The 19,794-nt window shown below is 46.7% G+C and overlaps 1 protein-coding gene across 2 annotated transcripts in view; it reads left to right on the forward strand.

The window, feature by feature from the left end:
* LOC142245264 (acyl-coenzyme A amino acid N-acyltransferase 1-like) overlaps positions 1–19,794 on the forward strand; it is a 62,455-nt gene that overhangs the window by 14,780 nt on the left and 27,881 nt on the right. For both annotated transcript variants that reach the window (XR_012724755.1, XM_075317850.1), the window contains exon 2: positions 8,617–9,111. Coding sequence is in view for 1 of the 2 variants with exons in the window: in XM_075317850.1 (XP_075173965.1) it covers positions 8,649–9,111 (463 nt within the window). In the remaining variant the exon portion in view is untranslated. The remainder of the gene's footprint in view (positions 1–8,616; positions 9,112–19,794) is intronic.

The raw sequence follows: 19,794 nt of genomic DNA on the forward strand, positions 1-19,794 counted from the left end.
TTGTCGCTCTGTATCCCAATCTTCTATCTCCTGAACCGCTTCAGGTGACACAGTCCCCATCTCAAAGTCTACAGGTAACTTGCCAGGTCTTGCTCGCATCAGGTAAGCAGGGCTGCAGTTGGTCGAATTTACTGGGATATGGTTGTACAGGTCTACCAGATCTGGTAACTTCTCTGGCCATTGGTTTCTTTCTTCCAGAGGTAGAGTCTTGAGCATATCAATAACCACATGGTTCATCTTCTCGCACAATCCATTGGTTTGGGGGTGGTACGGTGTGGTTCTGATTTTCTTACAACCGTACATGTTACAGAACTCTTGGAACACTTCTGCCTCGAATGCAGGACCTTGATCAGTCAGTACTCTTTCAGGGTAACCGTGAGGTCGACAAAAGTATGCCTGAAATGCTCTAGCTGCTGTTCTGGCTGTCTGGTCCTTCACAGGCATTACTACCAGGAAACGAGAGTAATGGTCCACAATGGTGAGGGCGTACACATAGCTTGACCGGCTTGGTGTTAACTTCACGTGGTCCAGGGCCACCAACTCCAGGGGCTGCTTCGTGACAATTGGCTGTAGGGGAGACCTCTGGCTGGCATCATCTTTCCGCCTCAGGTTACATGGACCACAGTCTCGGCACCACTTCTCGACTGTCTTTCTCATGTGCACCCAGTAGAACCGATCACGGAGTAGGGTCTCCAACTTCTTCCACCCAAAGTGTCCTGCGTTATCATGGTAAGCTGCTAGGACCATTGGAGCATCCCTCTGTGGGACCACTATCTGCCAGACGAGTTCATTCGTTCGCCAGTTGACATATCTCTTGCAGAGCTTGCCTTGGTATGTGAACAGTCGTCCCCTCTCCTTCCACAGCTGCTGGGCTTCTTCTGGAGCATCTGGGCCAAGATGGGTCTCAGCTTGTGCTAGCTTTTCTTTGACAAATCGCACGGCCGGGTCACCGTTCTGTGTCTCTTCCCAATTATGGTGGAGTAATGGGTTGACCGAGACCTCGTGCTGGCTCGAGCGCTTCACTCCTACAGCATGCTCACACTGGGAAACACCTTGGTGATGGAAAGCCAGTAACTCTATCTCTTCGAGTTCATCCAGGTCTTCTCCAGACTCGGGTAAGTGAGGCATTCTGGACAGCGCATCAGCATTGTTATTCTTCTTGCCAGCTCGGTACTTGATGGTAAAGTCAAAGTTAGACAGCCGGGCCATCCATCGCTGTTCCAACGCACCTAACTTGGCTGTTGCCAGATGTGTCAACGGATTGTTGTCCGTGAAGATGGTGAACTTGGCCGATGCCAGATAGTGCTTGAAGCGTTCAGTCACTGCCCAAACAATAGCGAGGAACTCTAGCTTGAAGGAACTGTAGTTTTCTGGGTTCCTTTCTGTGGGCCGAAGCTTCCTACTGGCGTAAGCTATCACCTTCTCTCTGCCTCCCTGCACCTGGGACAGAACTGCTCCCAGGCCCATGTTGCTGGCGTCTGTGTACAGTACAAACGGCTGGCTGTAGTCAGGGTAGGCCAGAATTTCTTCTCCCGTGAGAGCCCCTTTCAGCCGGACAAAGGATGTTTCTATTTGGCTGCTCCATTCAAATGGAGGGCTCTGCTTCTTAGCCTGCTTTGGCTGGCCCACCAGGAGATCTTGAAGAGGCGCTGCTATCTTGGTGAAACCATCAATGAACCTTCGGTAGTAGCCCACCAGCCCAAGGAACTGCCGCACCTCCTTTACCGTGGAGGGTCTTGGCCAGTCCTTGATTACGGTGACTTTCTCCGGATCAGGTGCCACACCTTCTGCGCTGACCACATGACCCAGGTACTGTACCTTTGGCTTCAAGAGGTGACATTTGGACGGCTTTATCTTCAGGCCATATTCCGACAAGGACTCAAACACTTCTGCTAAGTGCCTCAGGTGGTCTTCATAAGTCTTGGAGTAGACTATGACGTCATCCAGGTACAACAGCACGGTTTCAAAGTTGTGGTGGCCCAAGCAGCACTCCATCAACCTTTGGAATGTCCCTGGGGCGTTGCAGAGCCCGAATGGCATACAGTTGAACTCGCAGAGGCCCATTGGCGTCGTGAATGCAGTCTTCTCCTTGTCCGCCTCTGCCACGGGAACCTGCCAATACCCACTGGTGAGATCCAAGGTGGAGAAATAGTTAGATGACTTTAAGGCTGTTAGTGACTCCTCTATTCTGGGTAGTGGATAAGCATCTTTATTAGTGATGAGCGAGCATGCTTGTTACTACTCGGTACTCGCACGAGTATCACTGTACTCGGGCTACTCGGCGGGTACCGAGTAATTTTGCAATACTCGTGCTTTACTCGTGGTCTTCATTTCTGCATGTTGGCGCTCTTTTGAGAGCCAGCCCTCATGCAGGGATTGGCTGGCAGACCACTGCAATGCCACAGCCCTGTTAGTTGTGGAATTGCAGTGATTGGCCGGCCTGCACAGCGTGACCGAGCCTTTATACCGGCCGGCGCGCTGTGCTCTGTACACAGCCATCTCATATTCCCTGCTTTCCACGCCCACAGGCGCCTATGATTGGTTGCAGTGAGACACGCCCCCACGCTGAGTGACAGGTGTCACACTGCACCCAATCACAGCAGCCGGTGGGCGGGTCTATACTGTGCAGTAAAATAAATAAATAAATAATTAAAAAAAACGGCGTGCGGTCCCCCCCAATTTTAATACCAGCCAGATAAAGCCATACAGCTGAAGGCTGGTATTCTCAGGATGGGGAGCTCCACGTTATGGGGAGCCCCCCACCCTAACAATATCAGTCAGCAGCTGCCCAGAATTGCCGCATACATTATATGCGACAGTTCTGGGGCTGTACCCGGCTCTTCCCGATTTACCCTAGTGCGTTGGCAAATCGGGGTAATAAGGAGTTAATGGCAGCCCATAGCTGCCACTAAATCCTAGATTAATCATGTCAGGCGTCTCCCCGAGATTCCTTCCATGATTAATCTGTAAATTACAGTTAAAAAACACACACACCCGAAAAATCCTTTATTAGAAATAAAAAACATTAACAAAGTCCCTCATTACCAATTTATTAACCCCGACAAACCCTCCATGTCCGGCGTACTCCATGGACTCCAGCGTCGCGTCCAGCTCTGCTGCATGGAAGTGACAGGAGCTGCAGAAGACACCGCCGCTCCGGTCACCTCCACGCAGCTAATGAAGGGAATAGCGCGATCAGCTGCTGTCAGTCAGGTAACTCCCGGCCACCGCTGGATCCAGCGGTGGCCGCGATTAACCTCAGTGACAGCAGCTGATCGCTATACTCACCTCAGTTGGTGCATGGAGCTGACTGGAGCGGCGGTGAGTAGCGCGATCAGCTGAGCTGTCACTGAGGTTACCCGCGGCCACCGCTGCATCCACCGCTGGATCCAGGTAACCTCAGTGACAGCTCAGCTGATCGCTATACTCATCTCATTAGCTGCGTGGAGGTGACCGGAGCGGCGGTGTATTCTGCAGCTCCTGTCACTTCCATGCAGCAGAGCTGGACGCGACGCTGGAGGACTGTGGAGTACGCCGGACATGGAGGGTTTGTCGGGGTTAATAAATTGGTAATGAGGGACTTTGTTAGTGTTTTTTATTTCTAATAAAGGATTTTTCGGGTGTGTGTGTTTTTTAACTGTAATTTACAGATTAATCATGGAGGGTGTCTCATAGACGCCTGACATGATTAATCTAGGATTTAGTGGCAGCTACGGGCTGCCATTAACTCCTTATTACCCCGATTTGCCAAAGCACCAGGGTAAATCGGGAAGAGCCGGGTACAGCCCCAGAACTGTCGCATCTAATGTATGCGGCAATTCTGGGCGGCTGCTGACTGATATTGTTAGGGTGGGGGGCTCCCCATAACGTGGAGCTCCCCATCCTGAGAATACCAGCCTTCAGCCGTATGGCTTTATCTGGCTGGTATTAAAATTGGGGGGACCGCACGCCGTTTTTTTTAATTATTTAATTATTTATTTCACTGCACAGTATACACACACCGGCTGCTGTGATTGGGTGCAGTGAGACAGCTGTCACTCAGTGTGGGAGCGTGTCTCACTGCAACCAATCATAGGCGCCGAAAAGCAGGACAGCAGGGAATAGGAGATTGATTAATGAGCGGCCGGCTTTTTCAAAAGAGGAAAAGCCACCGGAGTTTGAACAGCTGTGCAGCGCCGCGGCAGTGATCGGGGAACGGTAAGTAAGAGAGAGGGGGGGGAACTGACCGACAGACTGTGAGAGGGGGACAGACAAGACAGAGAGAGACAGACTGACGGACTGAGGGAGATAGAATAAAAAAAAAAAAATGACCGACATCGCTAGTAAAAAGCACAAAACGTGCGTTTTGGACATCGGAGTGCCACACAAGGTTTTCATGTAAAATCTTTCATGTAATAATCTCAAAAAGTAACATACACCAGCTCTATCTCACTATTGGGTATGTGCCCTTAACATTTCCGCCATGAAAATTCATTTTGGTGTCATTTTGGAAGGTTTTCTGGTGAGTCCGTAAAAATGGCGTAAAACTTGGACAAAATTGTTCACAGCTGTGACTTTTGAGTGATAAATGCTTCAAGGGGTCTTCCCCATGCTGATGCCATGTCATTTGAGCACTCTTCTGAGACTTTTGTGACATTTTTAGGGTTTCTACATGCTGCCGGGGGGTCATTTCACAAAAATACTCGGGTCTCCCATAGGATAACATTGGGCTCGGTGCTCGGGCCGAGTACACGAGTATCTTGGGAGGCTCGGCCCGAGCTTCGAGCACCCGAGCTTTTTAGTACTCGCTCATCACTAATCTTTATGTGTAATGCGGTTAATTTGTCTGTAATCTACGCACATTCTCATTGTACCATCTTTTTTCTTTACGAGCACTAGTGGAGCTGCCCAGGGGCTACAACTATCTCTGATAACCCCAGCCTCCTTCATTTCCCGTAACATTTCTTTGGCACGCTGATACTGTGCTGGGGGTACAGGGCGGTATCTCTCTTTAATGGGATGATGATCACCCGTGGGGATTTGATGTTTAACCCCTTTTACCTGCCCAAAATCTAGGGGGTGTTTGCTGAAGACCCGCTCGTACTCCTGTACCACCCGGTAAACCCCATGCTTTTGGTGTGAGGGGGTGGAGTCGGTGCCCACATGTAATTTTTGGCACCAGTCTTCCAGCTGCCCCTTGGAGCCATTGTCTTCCGCCTGGTCGGACGGGATCAAGGGTTCCACTGCTTTGATGGTATTGTTACTGACAGTGTACAGTTTTGCTACAGTGGCGTACCGGGGCAATTTGGCTTCCTCCTCCCCACAATTCAGGACACGGACGGGCACTCTCCCCTTGCGGACGTCTGCTACCCCTCTGGCTATCAGGACTCCAGGCCTACTGTCTGAGTACACCGGTTCTACCAAGGCATGGTAATCCTGACCCTTGAGGCCTATTGCTGCCCGACACCATATCAACATTTCACTTCTTGGGGGTATTGCAATGGGGAGGGGGTCACTTACCCTCACACTGCCAATTTCTCCTCCGGCCAGCTCTACCTGCTGCCTCCTCATCAGGGCTCTGATCTCCCTCTGTAGGGCACGCTGCTGCCCGGAGCTGGCAGTTTCAGACGCCTGTTGCAACAAAATTATCACTTCGGCAATACAATTTTCTATCACATTTGTACCAATGGTTAGCAGTGGGTCAGATTCTTTGCGATCAATATCTACAATTATCATCCCCTGACATGGCAATTCTACCCGCCCCACTTTAATGGTACTTCTTTATACCCAATTTGAGGTAAGGGCTGACCATTACTGGCCACAATTGTTAAATCATCATCTGGGCCATGGTCAATGTCTGAATCAGCCCAATATCTTTTGTACAGTTTATAAGGGATGGTTGTTACCTGGGACCCCGTATCCAGGAGAGCATTCAAAGGGATCCCATCCAGCACAATAGGAAGGACCGGGCGTCCTCCCACATACTTGCTGCGACTGGGGGTTGAGCCGGGCTTCCTTACACCTGGGGGTTGGCTCCTGGCCCCAGGCTCGGCCCATTTAAAGGACAGTGTCTTGCAATATGGCCCGCCTGACTGCAGCGGCGGCAGATCGGTTGTCCCGTTGAATCATACCGGTCTGTATCTTTTCCTCGGGTCGGCGGAATCCTCCTCTGTCGCATCCATGGGACGTCATCTGGGCTGGAGGCCAACTCGATTCTTGCAGGCGATGGGGTCACTTGTAGAGACTGCACGGTCTTGGCAAGGGCAGCTACAGTCTTGGTCAGCTCCTGGACCTGCTCTCTGAGCTCTGCAGTGGGATCCTTATCCAGGGACTGCGCCTCAGCCCCTGCAGCGGCTCGTGTTGCATGCACCACCCCTGGGTACGTGATAGCAAGAGGCCGGAGGGGTACTGTGTCATTCGGTGTAGATTCTCTCAGTACCCGGATGGCCTGGTCCTTAAACTTTGCAAAGTCCAGAGCAGGGTTCTGCAGGACCATGATACGCAGCTGGGTCCTGTGGGCATCTGACAGGAGCCCCTCTATGAACTGCTCAGTTAGGAGTTTGTCTTCTTCACGTACACTCTCTGGGTCCACCTGTTTAACTGCTTTCAGGGCCTCCTGCAAGTTTAAGGCATAGTCCCTTATGCTGTCTGTGGCCCGTTGTTTGCACCCAAAGAATCTCATCTTAATTTCTGCTGCGGTGCGGGTGTCAAAAGTACTCTTTAGCTTGGCCAGTATCTGGGTTGCTGTCCCTTTATCTGTATCAGGCCAGGACTTCACTTCACGCTGGGCCGCGCCGGCTAGCTGCCCCATTAATATGCCCACCTTCTGGCTCTCAGTCAGCGGATACACCCGGAACAAGCTGTGCAGCCTTTCTCTGAAGTCGCTCAAGGTATGGGACTCCCCGGAGTACTGCGGCAGCCATTCTGCTCCCAGGATGTACGGCATTGTGATCGGCATTACCGGCGCTACAGCGGGGGCTGGGGCGACGGCGACTGGGATTGCTTCGGCTGGTGCTGCGGCGTTTCGGGCTATGGCAGCCACCTGCCCTCCCTCCGAGTCGGACATCTTCCTCCCCCTTAGTGAACCTTACCAGGCTCCGTTCACTTTTCAAATTCCCTTCTGGGTCACGCGGGGTTAACGGCGCTCTGCTCTGATGGCGCGCTCCCTTTGCACTCTTTGTCAGGCACGCCCCCCTTCTTCCTGCACTCGGCGAGGCTAATGGCGGCGGCAGTTTGAAAACAGTAACACAGTCTTTTAAGCACAGTTTCTGCAGGCGCACAGTACCCGGTGGGACCGGGCACGAAATCCTGTTTGTGACGCCAAAAGTTGACTCGCCCACCCCAGGGCTATGGGACACACGGTGCCGGGCCGGACTAGTCCGGGGGACGTCAGTGGTGGCGGGGCCCGACTCCGTGGCCCTGGTGGGTGTCAGTTTAATATGGCTGGTGACTTGGGAGCAATTAAAGTATTTGTTTCGTGACGCCACCTGTGGTCTGCGGCTATTAAGCCGCCGCTGCTGTGTGAGGCCTTCGGGGTGATGATACGGCAGCAATGGTGGTACTGCTCCCCACAGGTGGAGCGGAGCCCCGGGGACACTGTTAGTGCTCGTGAAAGTCTATGGTGTTGTGTGGCTAACACGGTGCAGAGCCGACAGGCAATGAAAGAACCAGGCACAAACAACAGTCTCTTTACCTTCTCCTCTTTTACTTTAGGAACAGTCCAATCCTGGGAGACCGTCACAGGTGGTGAAGGGGATCCGGTCGGCCTGGAAGTACTTGGGGTGATCTTTCTGGCCAGCTGAGTATGAGGCCTACTCCTGTTCCTTTCTTTACTACGATAGGACCCTGCTTCTCTGGATCCAGCAATGGCCCTCTTTGCTGCTGGGACCGGTGGTACGTCCCTTTCCCTCTGTGGTAGGCTGCGCAGGCCCTCTCTGGTGCTTCTCTGTTGGAGTCCACACCGGGCCCTGATGCTGCAGCTGTACCTTCGGGCTGTTTATGGGCCAGGTGCTTGCAGCTCTCCTGCCCTTCGGATTCGGCTACCAGGGAGTATTTTAAGCCCTGGTGGCCACAGACTCCGATGTCCGAGTCTCTTCTCTGCCTCTCTGCTACTCCTGCTTCCCTGGGCCAAGCTGTTCCAGCTCTAGGCCCCAGATCCACAGGACAGCACACTCTGCGTCTGCTTCCTTTCACTTCTCTCTACAGACTGAACACTACTTCCTCCCTCAGGTCAGACTTAAGGAATGCTCCCTGGAATTCCAGGTTCAGAGCTCCCCCTGCTGGCCGGAGGGAGAACTGCGTTGGATGTTAAACTTGCTGGCCAATGGACCTCCCAATTACCTCCAGGCTCAGCATTAACCCTTTGGGAGGGCAATGCTGTTGTGGCGACCAGGTCCTGGGGCGCCACATTTGGAATTCTGATAAGGGTTCTTTCAGTAATAAACTTATCGAAAAGAGTCCCAATGTCTGTCCATCTACTGCAGGACTGGTCCTCCAGAATTAGAGATTATCTGTTTAACTTTTCTGCCAAAGAAATGATGATCCTCATCAGAAGATCCTTCTCTATTACCGTAAATCATTCTTTTATTGGCAGAAGTATTTTGGAAATATTTAACTTTTTGTGTCTTTCTCTTTAAGGTTTTATCCAGAATATTTTTTATCTTCCAAAAATGGTCAACCTTATTGTTCTTCCTGAGAAAGGTTTGACTGATGAGCCTATGCTAATTAAGGTGACTGGACTCCAACCTTCCCAAAAAGTGACAATTCGATTAACACTCAAGGATGACAAGGGTGAACTCTTCCAGTCACGGGCATTCTTTGAAGCTGACAATCTAGGAGAAGTCAGCTTAGATAGAACGGCTGCACTTGGAGGCACTTACCAAGGCATACATCTCATGGGTCTAGTGTGGTCCTTGAAACCTTTAAAACCATTTCAAAGTCCTATGAAAAAAGATGTGGAAAATTGCCCATTCCAATACACCGTGGATCTAATTGAAAATTTGGCATTAGGAATTGATGCTGATCCGCAGCCTACTCTATCCAAGACATGTACAAGATGGCATGTGGCTCCAGGAATACAAAGAACCGTTATCCAAGAAGGGAAGATTAGAGGCGCTTTATTTTACCCTACAGGTAATGAAATATACAGTAATTACAGTCCTTTCCAAGTTTCTTCCCATCACTTATATATCATGCTTAATAGCTTATGTTCTATGGTATAATACATAATGACCTATAAAATGCATGTGCTAAAGTTAATCTATTGGAAGGTTTTTCCTACCTCACCTGAATCCAGCATGATGTAGGCAGAGAGACTCGGAATACAATGATGTATCACTTAGTTTACTGGGTGCAGCAGTTGCAACACAATCAGGGTACGTGCACATAATAAGGCTTAATAGGCGTTCTGGACACAGTGATTTTTTGCTGCGTCCACTGCGTTTTCCTGCGCAAAAAACTTAAGCTTCTCCACAAGAGAAATTGACATGCTGCAGATAGGAAGCCCGCACCACAGGCCAGCTTACGCAGCATTAAAAGGCAGTAATGTGGGCAGGGATTTCTATAAATCCTTTCCACTGTGCTTGTACTGTACAAAGCAGCATTTTGGACACAGTGAAAACACTCTGCATTCAAAACGCTGCTAACATTAATCGTGGGCACAGAGTTTTTAGATTTAGCATGCATCAGAGATGAAAAAGCTAACCTAACAGAGAGCACACCAGGCTCTCTGCATACAATAAAGAAACAACAAAGAGCCAGCACCAATGTGCACTAAGGCATCAAATATTCCAAACTGCATTATAAAAATTTTTTTTTGAGATTTTTGGCAAAAAATTGCAATTTCTTGAGCTGCTTCGCCACGTCACGGCAAATCTCATTTGAAGCAGTCCTACACTAAAATATTTTTATAAAATGTGCCATGCGGCCTCACATATAAATAGCAGAACTGCTCTCAGCAGCACTCACCTGGTCTATTGCAGTCCCGTACCCATGACTGAGTCATGGCTGTGGGCGGGACAGGTCCAAGCAAATGCTGCATGAAGTATATATATAGCCTGTGGACAAAGCCTGATGACCCAATGTGAACAGTCACCAAACGCCAAAATCTATACAGATGGAATACATCCCAAATTGGGGTGCATAGCAAGGTGGAGGTCAACCACCGACCAATTCAACAAAGAAACAACAAAGAGCCAGCACCAATGTGCACTAAGGCATCAAATATTCCAAACTGCATTATAAAATTTTTTTTTGAGATTTTTGGCAAAAAATTGCAATTTGTTGAGCTGCTTCGCCACGTCACGGCAAATCTCATTTGAAGCAGTCCTACACTAAAATATTTTTATAAAATGTGCCATGCGGCCTCACATATAAATAGCAGAACTGCTCTCAGCAGCACTCACCTGGTCTATTGCAGTCCCGTACCCATGACTGAGTCATGGCTGTGGGCGGGACAGGTCCAAGCAAATGCTGCATGAAGTATATATATAGCCTGTGGACAAAGCCTGATGACCCAATGTGAACAGTCACCAAACGCCAAAATCTATACAGATGGAATACATCCCAAATTGGAGTGCATACCAAGGTGGAGGTCAACCACCGACCAATTCAACAAAGAAACAACAAAGAGCCAGCACCAATGTGCACTAAGGCATCAAATATTCCAAACTGCATTATAAAAATTTTTTTTGAGATTTTTGGCAAAAAATTGCAATTTGTTGAGCTGCTTCGCCACGTCACGGCAAATCTCATTTGAAGCAGTCCTACACTAAAATATTTTTATAAAATGTGCCATGCGGCCTCACATATAAATAGCAGAACTGCTCTCAGCAGCACTCACCTGGTCTATTGCAGTCCCGTACCCATGACTGAGTCATGGCTGTGGGCGGGACAGGTCCAAGCAAATGCTGCATGAAGTATATATATAGCCTGTGGACAAAGCCTGATGACCCAATGTGAACAGTCACCAAACGCCAAAATCTATACAGATGGAATACATCCCAAATTGGGGTGCATAGCAAGGTGGAGGTCAACCACCGACCAATTCAACAAAGAAACAACAAAGAGCCAGCACCAATGTGCACTAAGGCATCAAATATTCCAAACTGCATTATAAAAATTTTTTTTGAGATTTTTGGCAAAAAATTGCAATTTCTTGAGCTGCTTCGCCACGTCACGGCAAATCTCATTTGAAGCAGTCCTACACTAAAATATTTTTATAAAATGTGCCATGCGGCCTCACATATAAATAGCAGAACTGCTCTCAGCAGCACTCACCTGGTCTATTGCAGTCCCGTACCCATGACTGAGTCATGGCTGTGGGCGGGACAGGTCCAAGCAAATGCTGCATGAAGTATATATATAGCCTGTGGACAAAGCCTGATGACCCAATGTGAACAGTCACCAAACGCCAAAATCTATACAGATGGAATACATCCCAAATTGGGGTGCATAGCAAGGTGGAGGTCAACCACCGACCAATTCAACAAAGAAACAACAAAGAGCCAGCACCAATGTGCACTAAGGCATCAAATATTCCAAACTGCATTATAAAAATTTTTTTTGAGATTTTTGGCAAAAAATTGCAATTTCTTGAGCTGCTTCGCCACGTCACGGCAAATCTCATTTGAAGCAGTCCTACACTAAAATATTTTTATAAAATGTGCCATGCGGCCTCACATATAAATAGCAGAACTGCTCTCAGCAGCACTCACCTGGTCTATTGCAGTCCCGTACCCATGACTGAGTCATGGCTGTGGGCGGGACAGGTCCAAGCAAATGCTGCATGAAGTATATATATAGCCTGTGGACAAAGCCTGATGACCCAATGTGAACAGTCACCAAACGCCAAAATCTATACAGATGGAATACATCCCAAATTGGGGTGCATAGCAAGGTGGAGGTCAACCACCGACCAATTCAACAAAGAAACAACAAAGAGCCAGCACCAATGTGCACTAAGGCATCAAATATTCCAAACTGCATTATAAAAATTTTTTTTGAGATTTTTGGCAAAAAATTGCAATTTCTTGAGCTGCTTCGCCACGTCACGGCAAATCTCATTTGAAGCAGTCCTACACTAAAATATTTTTATAAAATGTGCCATGCGGCCTCACATATAAATAGCAGAACTGCTCTCAGCAGCACTCACCTGGTCTATTGCAGTCCCGTACCCATGACTGAGTCATGGCTGTGGGCGGGACAGGTCCAAGCAAATGCTGCATGAAGTATATATATAGCCTGTGGACAAAGCCTGATGACCCAATGTGAACAGTCACCAAACGCCAAAATCTATACAGATGGAATACATCCCAAATTGGGGTGCATAGCAAGGTGGAGGTCAACCACCGACCAATTCAACAAAGAAACAACAAAGAGCCAGCACCAATGTGCACTAAGGCATCAAATATTCCAAACTGCATTATAAAAATTTTTTTTGAGATTTTTGGCAAAAAATTGCAATTTCTTGAGCTGCTTCGCCACGTCACGGCAAATCTCATTTGAAGCAGTCCTACACTAAAATATTTTTATAAAATGTGCCATGCGGCCTCACATATAAATAGCAGAACTGCTCTCAGCAGCACTCACCTGGTCTATTGCAGTCCCGTACCCATGACTGAGTCATGGCTGTGGGCGGGACAGGTCCAAGCAAATGCTGCATGAAGTATATATATAGCCTGTGGACAAAGCCTGATAACCCAATGTGAACAGTCACCAAACGCCAAAATCTATACAGATGGAATACATCCCAAATTGGGGTGCATAGCAAGGTGGAGGTCAACCACCGACCAATTCAACAAAGAAACAACAAAGAGCCAGCACCAATGTGCACTAAGGCATCAAATATTCCAAACTGCATTATAAAAATTTTTTTTGAGATTTTTGGCAAAAAATTGCAATTTCTTGAGCTGCTTCGCCACGTCACGGCAAATCTCATTTGAAGCAGTCCTACACTAAAATATTTTTATAAAATGTGCCATGCGGCCTCACATATAAATAGCAGAACTGCTCTCAGCAGCACTCACCTGGTCTATTGCAGTCCCGTACCCATGACTGAGTCATGGCTGTGGGCGGGACAGGTCCAAGCAAATGCTGCATGAAGTATATATATAGCCTGTGGACAAAGCCTGATGACCCAATGTGAACAGTCACCAAACGCCAAAATCTATACAGATGGAATACATCCCAAATTGGGGTGCATAGCAAGGTGGAGGTCAACCACCGACCAATTCAACAAAGAAACAACAAAGAGCCAGCACCAATGTGCACTAAGGCATCAAATATTCCAAACTGCATTATAAAAATTTTTTTTGAGATTTTTGGCAAAAAATTGCAATTTCTTGAGCTGCTTCGCCACGTCACGGCAAATCTCATTTGAAGCAGTCCTACACTAAAATATTTTTATAAAATGTGCCATGCGGCCTCACATATAAATAGCAGAACTGCTCTCAGCAGCACTCACCTGGTCTATTGCAGTCCCGTACCCATGACTGAGTCATGGCTGTGGGCGGGACAGGTCCAAGCAAATGCTGCATGAAGTATATATATAGCCTGTGGACAAAGCCTGATGACCCAATGTGAACAGTCACCAAACGCCAAAATCTATACAGATGGAATACATCCCAAATTGGGGTGCATAGCAAGGTGGAGGTCAACCACCGACCAATTCAACAAAGAAACAACAAAGAGCCAGCACCAATGTGCACTAAGGCATCAAATATTCCAAACTGCATTATAAAAATTTTTTTTGAGATTTTTGGCAAAAAATTGCAATTTCTTGAGCTGCTTCGCCACGTCACGGCAAATCTCATTTGAAGCAGTCCTACACTAAAATATTTTTATAAAATGTGCCATGCGGCCTCACATATAAATAGCAGAACTGCTCTCAGCAGCACTCACCTGGTCTATTGCAGTCCCGTACCCATGACTGAGTCATGGCTGTGGGCGGGACAGGTCCAAGCAAATGCTGCATGAAGTATATATATAGCCTGTGGACAAAGCCTGATGACCCAATGTGAACAGTCACCAAACGCCAAAATCTATACAGATGGAATACATCCCAAATTGGGGTGCATAGCAAGGTGGAGGTCAACCACCGACCAATTCAACAAAGAAACAACAAAGAGCCAGCACCAATGTGCACTAAGGCATCAAATATTCCAAACTGCATTATAAAAATTTTTTTTGAGATTTTTGGCAAAAAATTGCAATTTCTTGAGCTGCTTCGCCACGTCACGGCAAATCTCATTTGAAGCAGTCCTACACTAAAATATTTTTATAAAATGTGCCATGCGGCCTCACATATAAATAGCAGAACTGCTCTCAGCAGCACTCACCTGGTCTATTGCAGTCCCGTACCCATGACTGAGTCATGGCTGTGGGCGGGACAGGTCCAAGCAAATGCTGCATGAAGTATATATATAGCCTGTGGACAAAGCCTGATGACCCAATGTGAACAGTCACCAAACGCCAAAATCTATACAGATGGAATACATCCCAAATTGGGGTGCATAGCAAGGTGGAGGTCAACCACCGACCAATTCAACAAAGAAACAACAAAGAGCCAGCACCAATGTGCACTAAGGCATCAAATATTCCAAACTGCATTATAAAAAATTTTTTTGAGATTTTTGGCAAAAAATTGCAATTTCTTGAGCTGCTTCGCCACGTCACGGCAAATCTCATTTGAAGCAGTCCTACACTAAAATATTTTTATAAAATGTGCCATGCGGCCTCACATATAAATAGCAGAACTGCTCTCAGCAGCACTCACCTGGTCTATTGCAGTCCCGTACCCATGACTGAGTCATGGCTGTGGGCGGGACAGGTCCAAGCAAATGCTGCATGAAGTATATATATAGCCTGTGGACAAAGCCTGATGACCCAATGTGAACAGTCACCAAACGCCAAAATCTATACAGATGGAATACATCCCAAATTGGGGTGCATAGCAAGGTGGAGGTCAACCACCGACCAATTCAACAAAGAAACAACAAAGAGCCAGCACCAATGTGCACTAAGGCATCAAATATTCCAAACTGCATTATAAAAATTTTTTTTGAGATTTTTGGCAAAAAATTGCAATTTCTTGAGCTGCTTCGCCACGTCACGGCAAATCTCATTTGAAGCAGTCCTACACTAAAATATTTTTATAAAATGTGCCATGCGGCCTCACATATAAATAGCAGAACTGCTCTCAGCAGCACTCACCTGGTCTATTGCAGTCCCGTACCCATGACTGAGTCATGGCTGTGGGCGGGACAGGTCCAAGCAAATGCTGCATGAAGTATATATATAGCCTGTGGACAAAGCCTGATGACCCAATGTGAACAGTCACCAAACGCCAAAATCTATACAGATGGAATACATCCCAAATTGGGGTGCATAGCAAGGTGGAGGTCAACCACCGACCAATTCAACAAAGAAACAACAAAGAGCCAGCACCAATGTGCACTAAGGCATCAAATATTCCAAACTGCATTATAAAAATTTTTTTTGAGATTTTTGGCAAAAAATTGCAATTTCTTGAGCTGCTTCGCCACGTCACGGCAAATCTCATTTGAAGCAGTCCTACACTAAAATATTTTTATAAAATGTGCCATGCGGCCTCACATATAAATAGCAGAACTGCTCTCAGCAGCACTCACCTGGTCTATTGCAGTCCCGTACCCATGACTGAGTCATGGCTGTGGGCGGGACAGGTCCATGCAAATGCTGCATGAAGTATATATATAGCCTGTGGACAAAGCCTGATGACCCAATGTGAACAGTCACCAAACGCCAAAATCTATACAGATGGAATACATCCCAAATTGGGGTGCATAGCAAGGTGGAGGTCAACCACCGACCAATTCAACAAAGAAACAACAAAGAGCCAGCACCAATGTGCACTAAGGCATCAAATATTCCAAACTGCATTATAAAAAATTTTTTTGAGATTTTTGGCAAAAAATTGCAATTTCTTGAGCTGCTTCGCCACGTCACGGCAAATCTCATTTGAAGCAGTCCTACACTAAAATATTTTTATAAAATGTGCCATGCGGCCTCACATATAAATAGCAGAACTGCTCTCAGCAGCACTCACCTGGTCTATTGCAGTCCCGTACCCATGACTGAGTCATGGCTGTGGGCGGGACAGGTCCAAGCAAATGCTGCATGAAGTATATATATAGCCTGTGGACAAAGCCTGATGACCCAATGTGAACAGTCACCAAACGCCAAAATCTATACAGATGGAATACATCCCAAATTGGGGTGCATAGCAAGGTGGAGGTCAACCACCGACCAATTCAACAAAGAAACAACAAAGAGCCAGCACCAATGTGCACTAAGGCATCAAATATTCCAAACTGCATTATAAAAATTTTTTTTGAGATTTTTGGCAAAAAATTGCAATTTCTTGAGCTGCTTTGCCACGTCACGGCAAATCTCATTTGAAGCAGTCCTACACTAAAATATTTTTATAAAATGTGCCATGCGGCCTCACATATAAATAGCAGAACTGCTCTCAGCAGCACTCACCTGGTCTATTGCAGTCCCGTACCCATGACTGAGTCATGGCTGTGGGCGGGACAGGTCCAAGCAAATGCTGCATGAAGTATATATATAGCCTGTGGACAAAGCCTGATGACCCAATGTGAACAGTCACCAAACGCCAAAATCTATACAGATGGAATACATCCCAAATTGGGGTGCATAGCAAGGTGGAGGTCAACCACCGACCAATTCAACAAAGAAACAACAAAGAGCCAGCACCAATGTGCACTAAGGCATCAAATATTCCAAACTGCATTATAAAAATTTTTTTTGAGATTTTTGGCAAAAAATTGCAATTTCTTGAGCTGCTTCGCCACGTCACGGCAAATCTCATTTGAAGCAGTCCTACACTTAAATTTTTTTTATAAAATGTGCCATGCGGCCTCACATATAAATAGCAGAACTGCTCTCAGCAGCACTCACCTGGTCTATTGCAGTCCCGTACCCATGACTGAGTCATGGCTGTGGGCGGGACAGGTCCAAGCAAATGCTGCATGAAGTATATATATAGCCTGTGGACAAAGCCTGATGACCCAATGTGAACAGTCACCAAACGCCAAAATCTATACAGATGGAATACATCCCAAATTGGGGTGCATAGCAAGGTGGAGGTCAACCACCGACCAATTCAACAAAGAAACAACAAAGAGCCAGCACCAATGTGCACTAAGGCATCAAATATTCCAAACTGCATTATAAAAATTTTTTTTGAGATTTTTGGCAAAAAATTGCAATTTCTTGAGCTGCTTCGCCACGTCACGGCAAATCTCATTTGAAGCAGTCCTACACTAAAATATTTTTATAAAATGTGCCATGCGGCCTCACATATAAATAGCAGAACTGCTCTCAGCAGCACTCACCTGGTCTATTGCAGTCCCGTACCCATGACTGAGTCATGGCTGTGGGCGGGACAGGTCCAAGCAAATGCTGCATGAAGTATATATATAGCCTGTGGACAAAGCCTGATGACCCAATGTGAACAGTCACCAAACGCCAAAATCTATACAGATGGAATACATCCCAAATTGGGGTGCATAGCAAGGTGGAGGTCAACCACCGACCAATTCAACAAAGAAACAACAAAGAGCCAGCACCAATGTGCACTAAGGCATCAAATATTCCAAACTGCATTATAAAAATTTTTTTTGAGATTTTTGGCAAAAAATTGCAATTTCTTGAGCTGCTTCGCCACGTCACGGCAAATCTCATTTGAAGCAGTCCTACACTAAAATATTTTTATAAAATGTGCCATGCGGCCTCACATATAAATAGCAGAACTGCTCTCAGCAGCACTCACCTGGTCTATTGCAGTCCCGTACCCATGACTGAGTCATGGCTGTGGGCGGGACAGGTCCAAGCAAATGCTGCATGAAGTATATATATAGCCTGTGGACAAAGCCTGATGACCCAATGTGAACAGTCACCAAACGCCAAAATCTATACAGATGGAATACATCCCAAATTGGGGTGCATAGCAAGGTGGAGGTCAACCACCGACCAATTCAACAAAGAAACAACAAAGAGCCAGCACCAATGTGCACTAAGGCATCAAATATTCCAAACTGCATTATAAAAATTTTTTTTGAGATTTTTGGCAAAAAATTGCAATTTCTTGAGCTGCTTCGCCACGTCACGGCAAATCTCATTTGAAGCAGTCCTACACTAAAATATTTTTATAAAATGTGCCATGCGGCCTCACATATAAATAGCAGAACTGCTCTCAGCAGCACTCACCTGGTCTATTGCAGTCCCGTACCCATGACTGAGTCATGGCTGTGGGCGGGACAGGTCCAAGCAAATGCTGCATGAAGTATATATATAGCCTGTGGACAAAGCCTGATGACCCAATGTGAACAGTCACCAAACGCCAAAATCTATACAGATGGAATACATCCCAAATTGGGGTGCATAGCAAGGTGGAGGTCAACCACCGACCAATTCAACAAAGAAACAACAAAGAGCCAGCACCAATGTGCACTAAGGCATCAAATATTCCAAACTGCATTATAAAAAATTTTTTTGAGATTTTTGGCAAAAAATTGCAATTTCTTGAGCTGCTTCGCCACGTCACGGCAAATCTCATTTGAAGCAGTCCTACACTAAAATATTTTTATAAAATGTGCCATGCGGCCTCACATATAAATAGCAGAACTGCTCTCAGCAGCACTCACCTGGTCTATTGCAGTCCCGTACCCATGACTGAGTCATGGCTGTGGGCGGGACAGGTCCATGCAAATGCTGCATGAAGTATATATATAGCCTGTGGACAAAGCCTGATGACCCAATGTGAACAGTCACCAAACGCCAAAATCTATACAGATGGAATACATCCCAAATTGGGGTGCATAGCAAGGTGGAGGTCAACCACCGACCAATTCAACAAAGAATATTTGATGCCTTAGTGCACATTGGTGCTGGCTCTTTGTTGTTTCTTTGTTGAATTGGTCGGTGGTTGACCTCCACCTTGCTATGCACCCCAATTTGGGATGTATTCCATCTGTATAGATTTTGGCGTTTGGTGACTGTTCACATTGGGTCATCAGGCTTTGTCCACAGGCTATATATATACTTCATGCAGCATTTGCTTGGACCTGTCCCGCCCACAGCCATGACTCAGTCATGGGTACGGGACTGCAATAGACCAGGTGAGTGCTGCTGAGAGCAGTTCTGCTATTTATATGTGAGGCCGCATGGCACATTTTATAAAAATATTTTAGTGTAGGACTGCTTCAAATGAGATTTGCCGTGACGTGGCGAAGCAGCTCAAGAAATTGCAATTTTTTGCCAAAAATCTCAAAAAAAATTTTATAATGCAGTTTGGAATATTTGATGCCTTAGTGCACATTGGTGCTGGCTCTTTGTTGTTTCTTTGTTGAATTGGTCGGTGGTTGACCTCCACCTTGCTATGCACCCCAATTTGGGATGTATTCCATCTGTATAGATTTTGGCGTTTGGTGACTGTTCACATTGGGTCATCAGGCTTTGTCCACAGGCTATATATATACTTCATGCAGCATTTGCTTGGACCTGTCCCGCCCACAGCCATGACTCAGTCATGGGTACGGGACTGCAATAGACCAGGTGAGTGCTGCTGAGAGCAGTTCTGCTATTTATATGTGAGGCCGCATGGCACATTTTATAAAAATATTTTAGTGTAGGACTGCTTCAAATGAGATTTGCCGTGACGTGGCGAAGCAGCTCAAGAAATTGCAATTTTTTGCCAAAAATCTCAAAAAAAATTTTATAATGCAGTTTGGAATATTTGATGCCTTAGTGCAC

The sequence above is a fragment of the Anomaloglossus baeobatrachus genome, chromosome 7 (assembly GCF_048569485.1).
Source record: "Anomaloglossus baeobatrachus isolate aAnoBae1 chromosome 7, aAnoBae1.hap1, whole genome shotgun sequence".
Lineage (NCBI taxonomy): Eukaryota > Metazoa > Chordata > Amphibia > Anura > Aromobatidae > Anomaloglossus > Anomaloglossus baeobatrachus.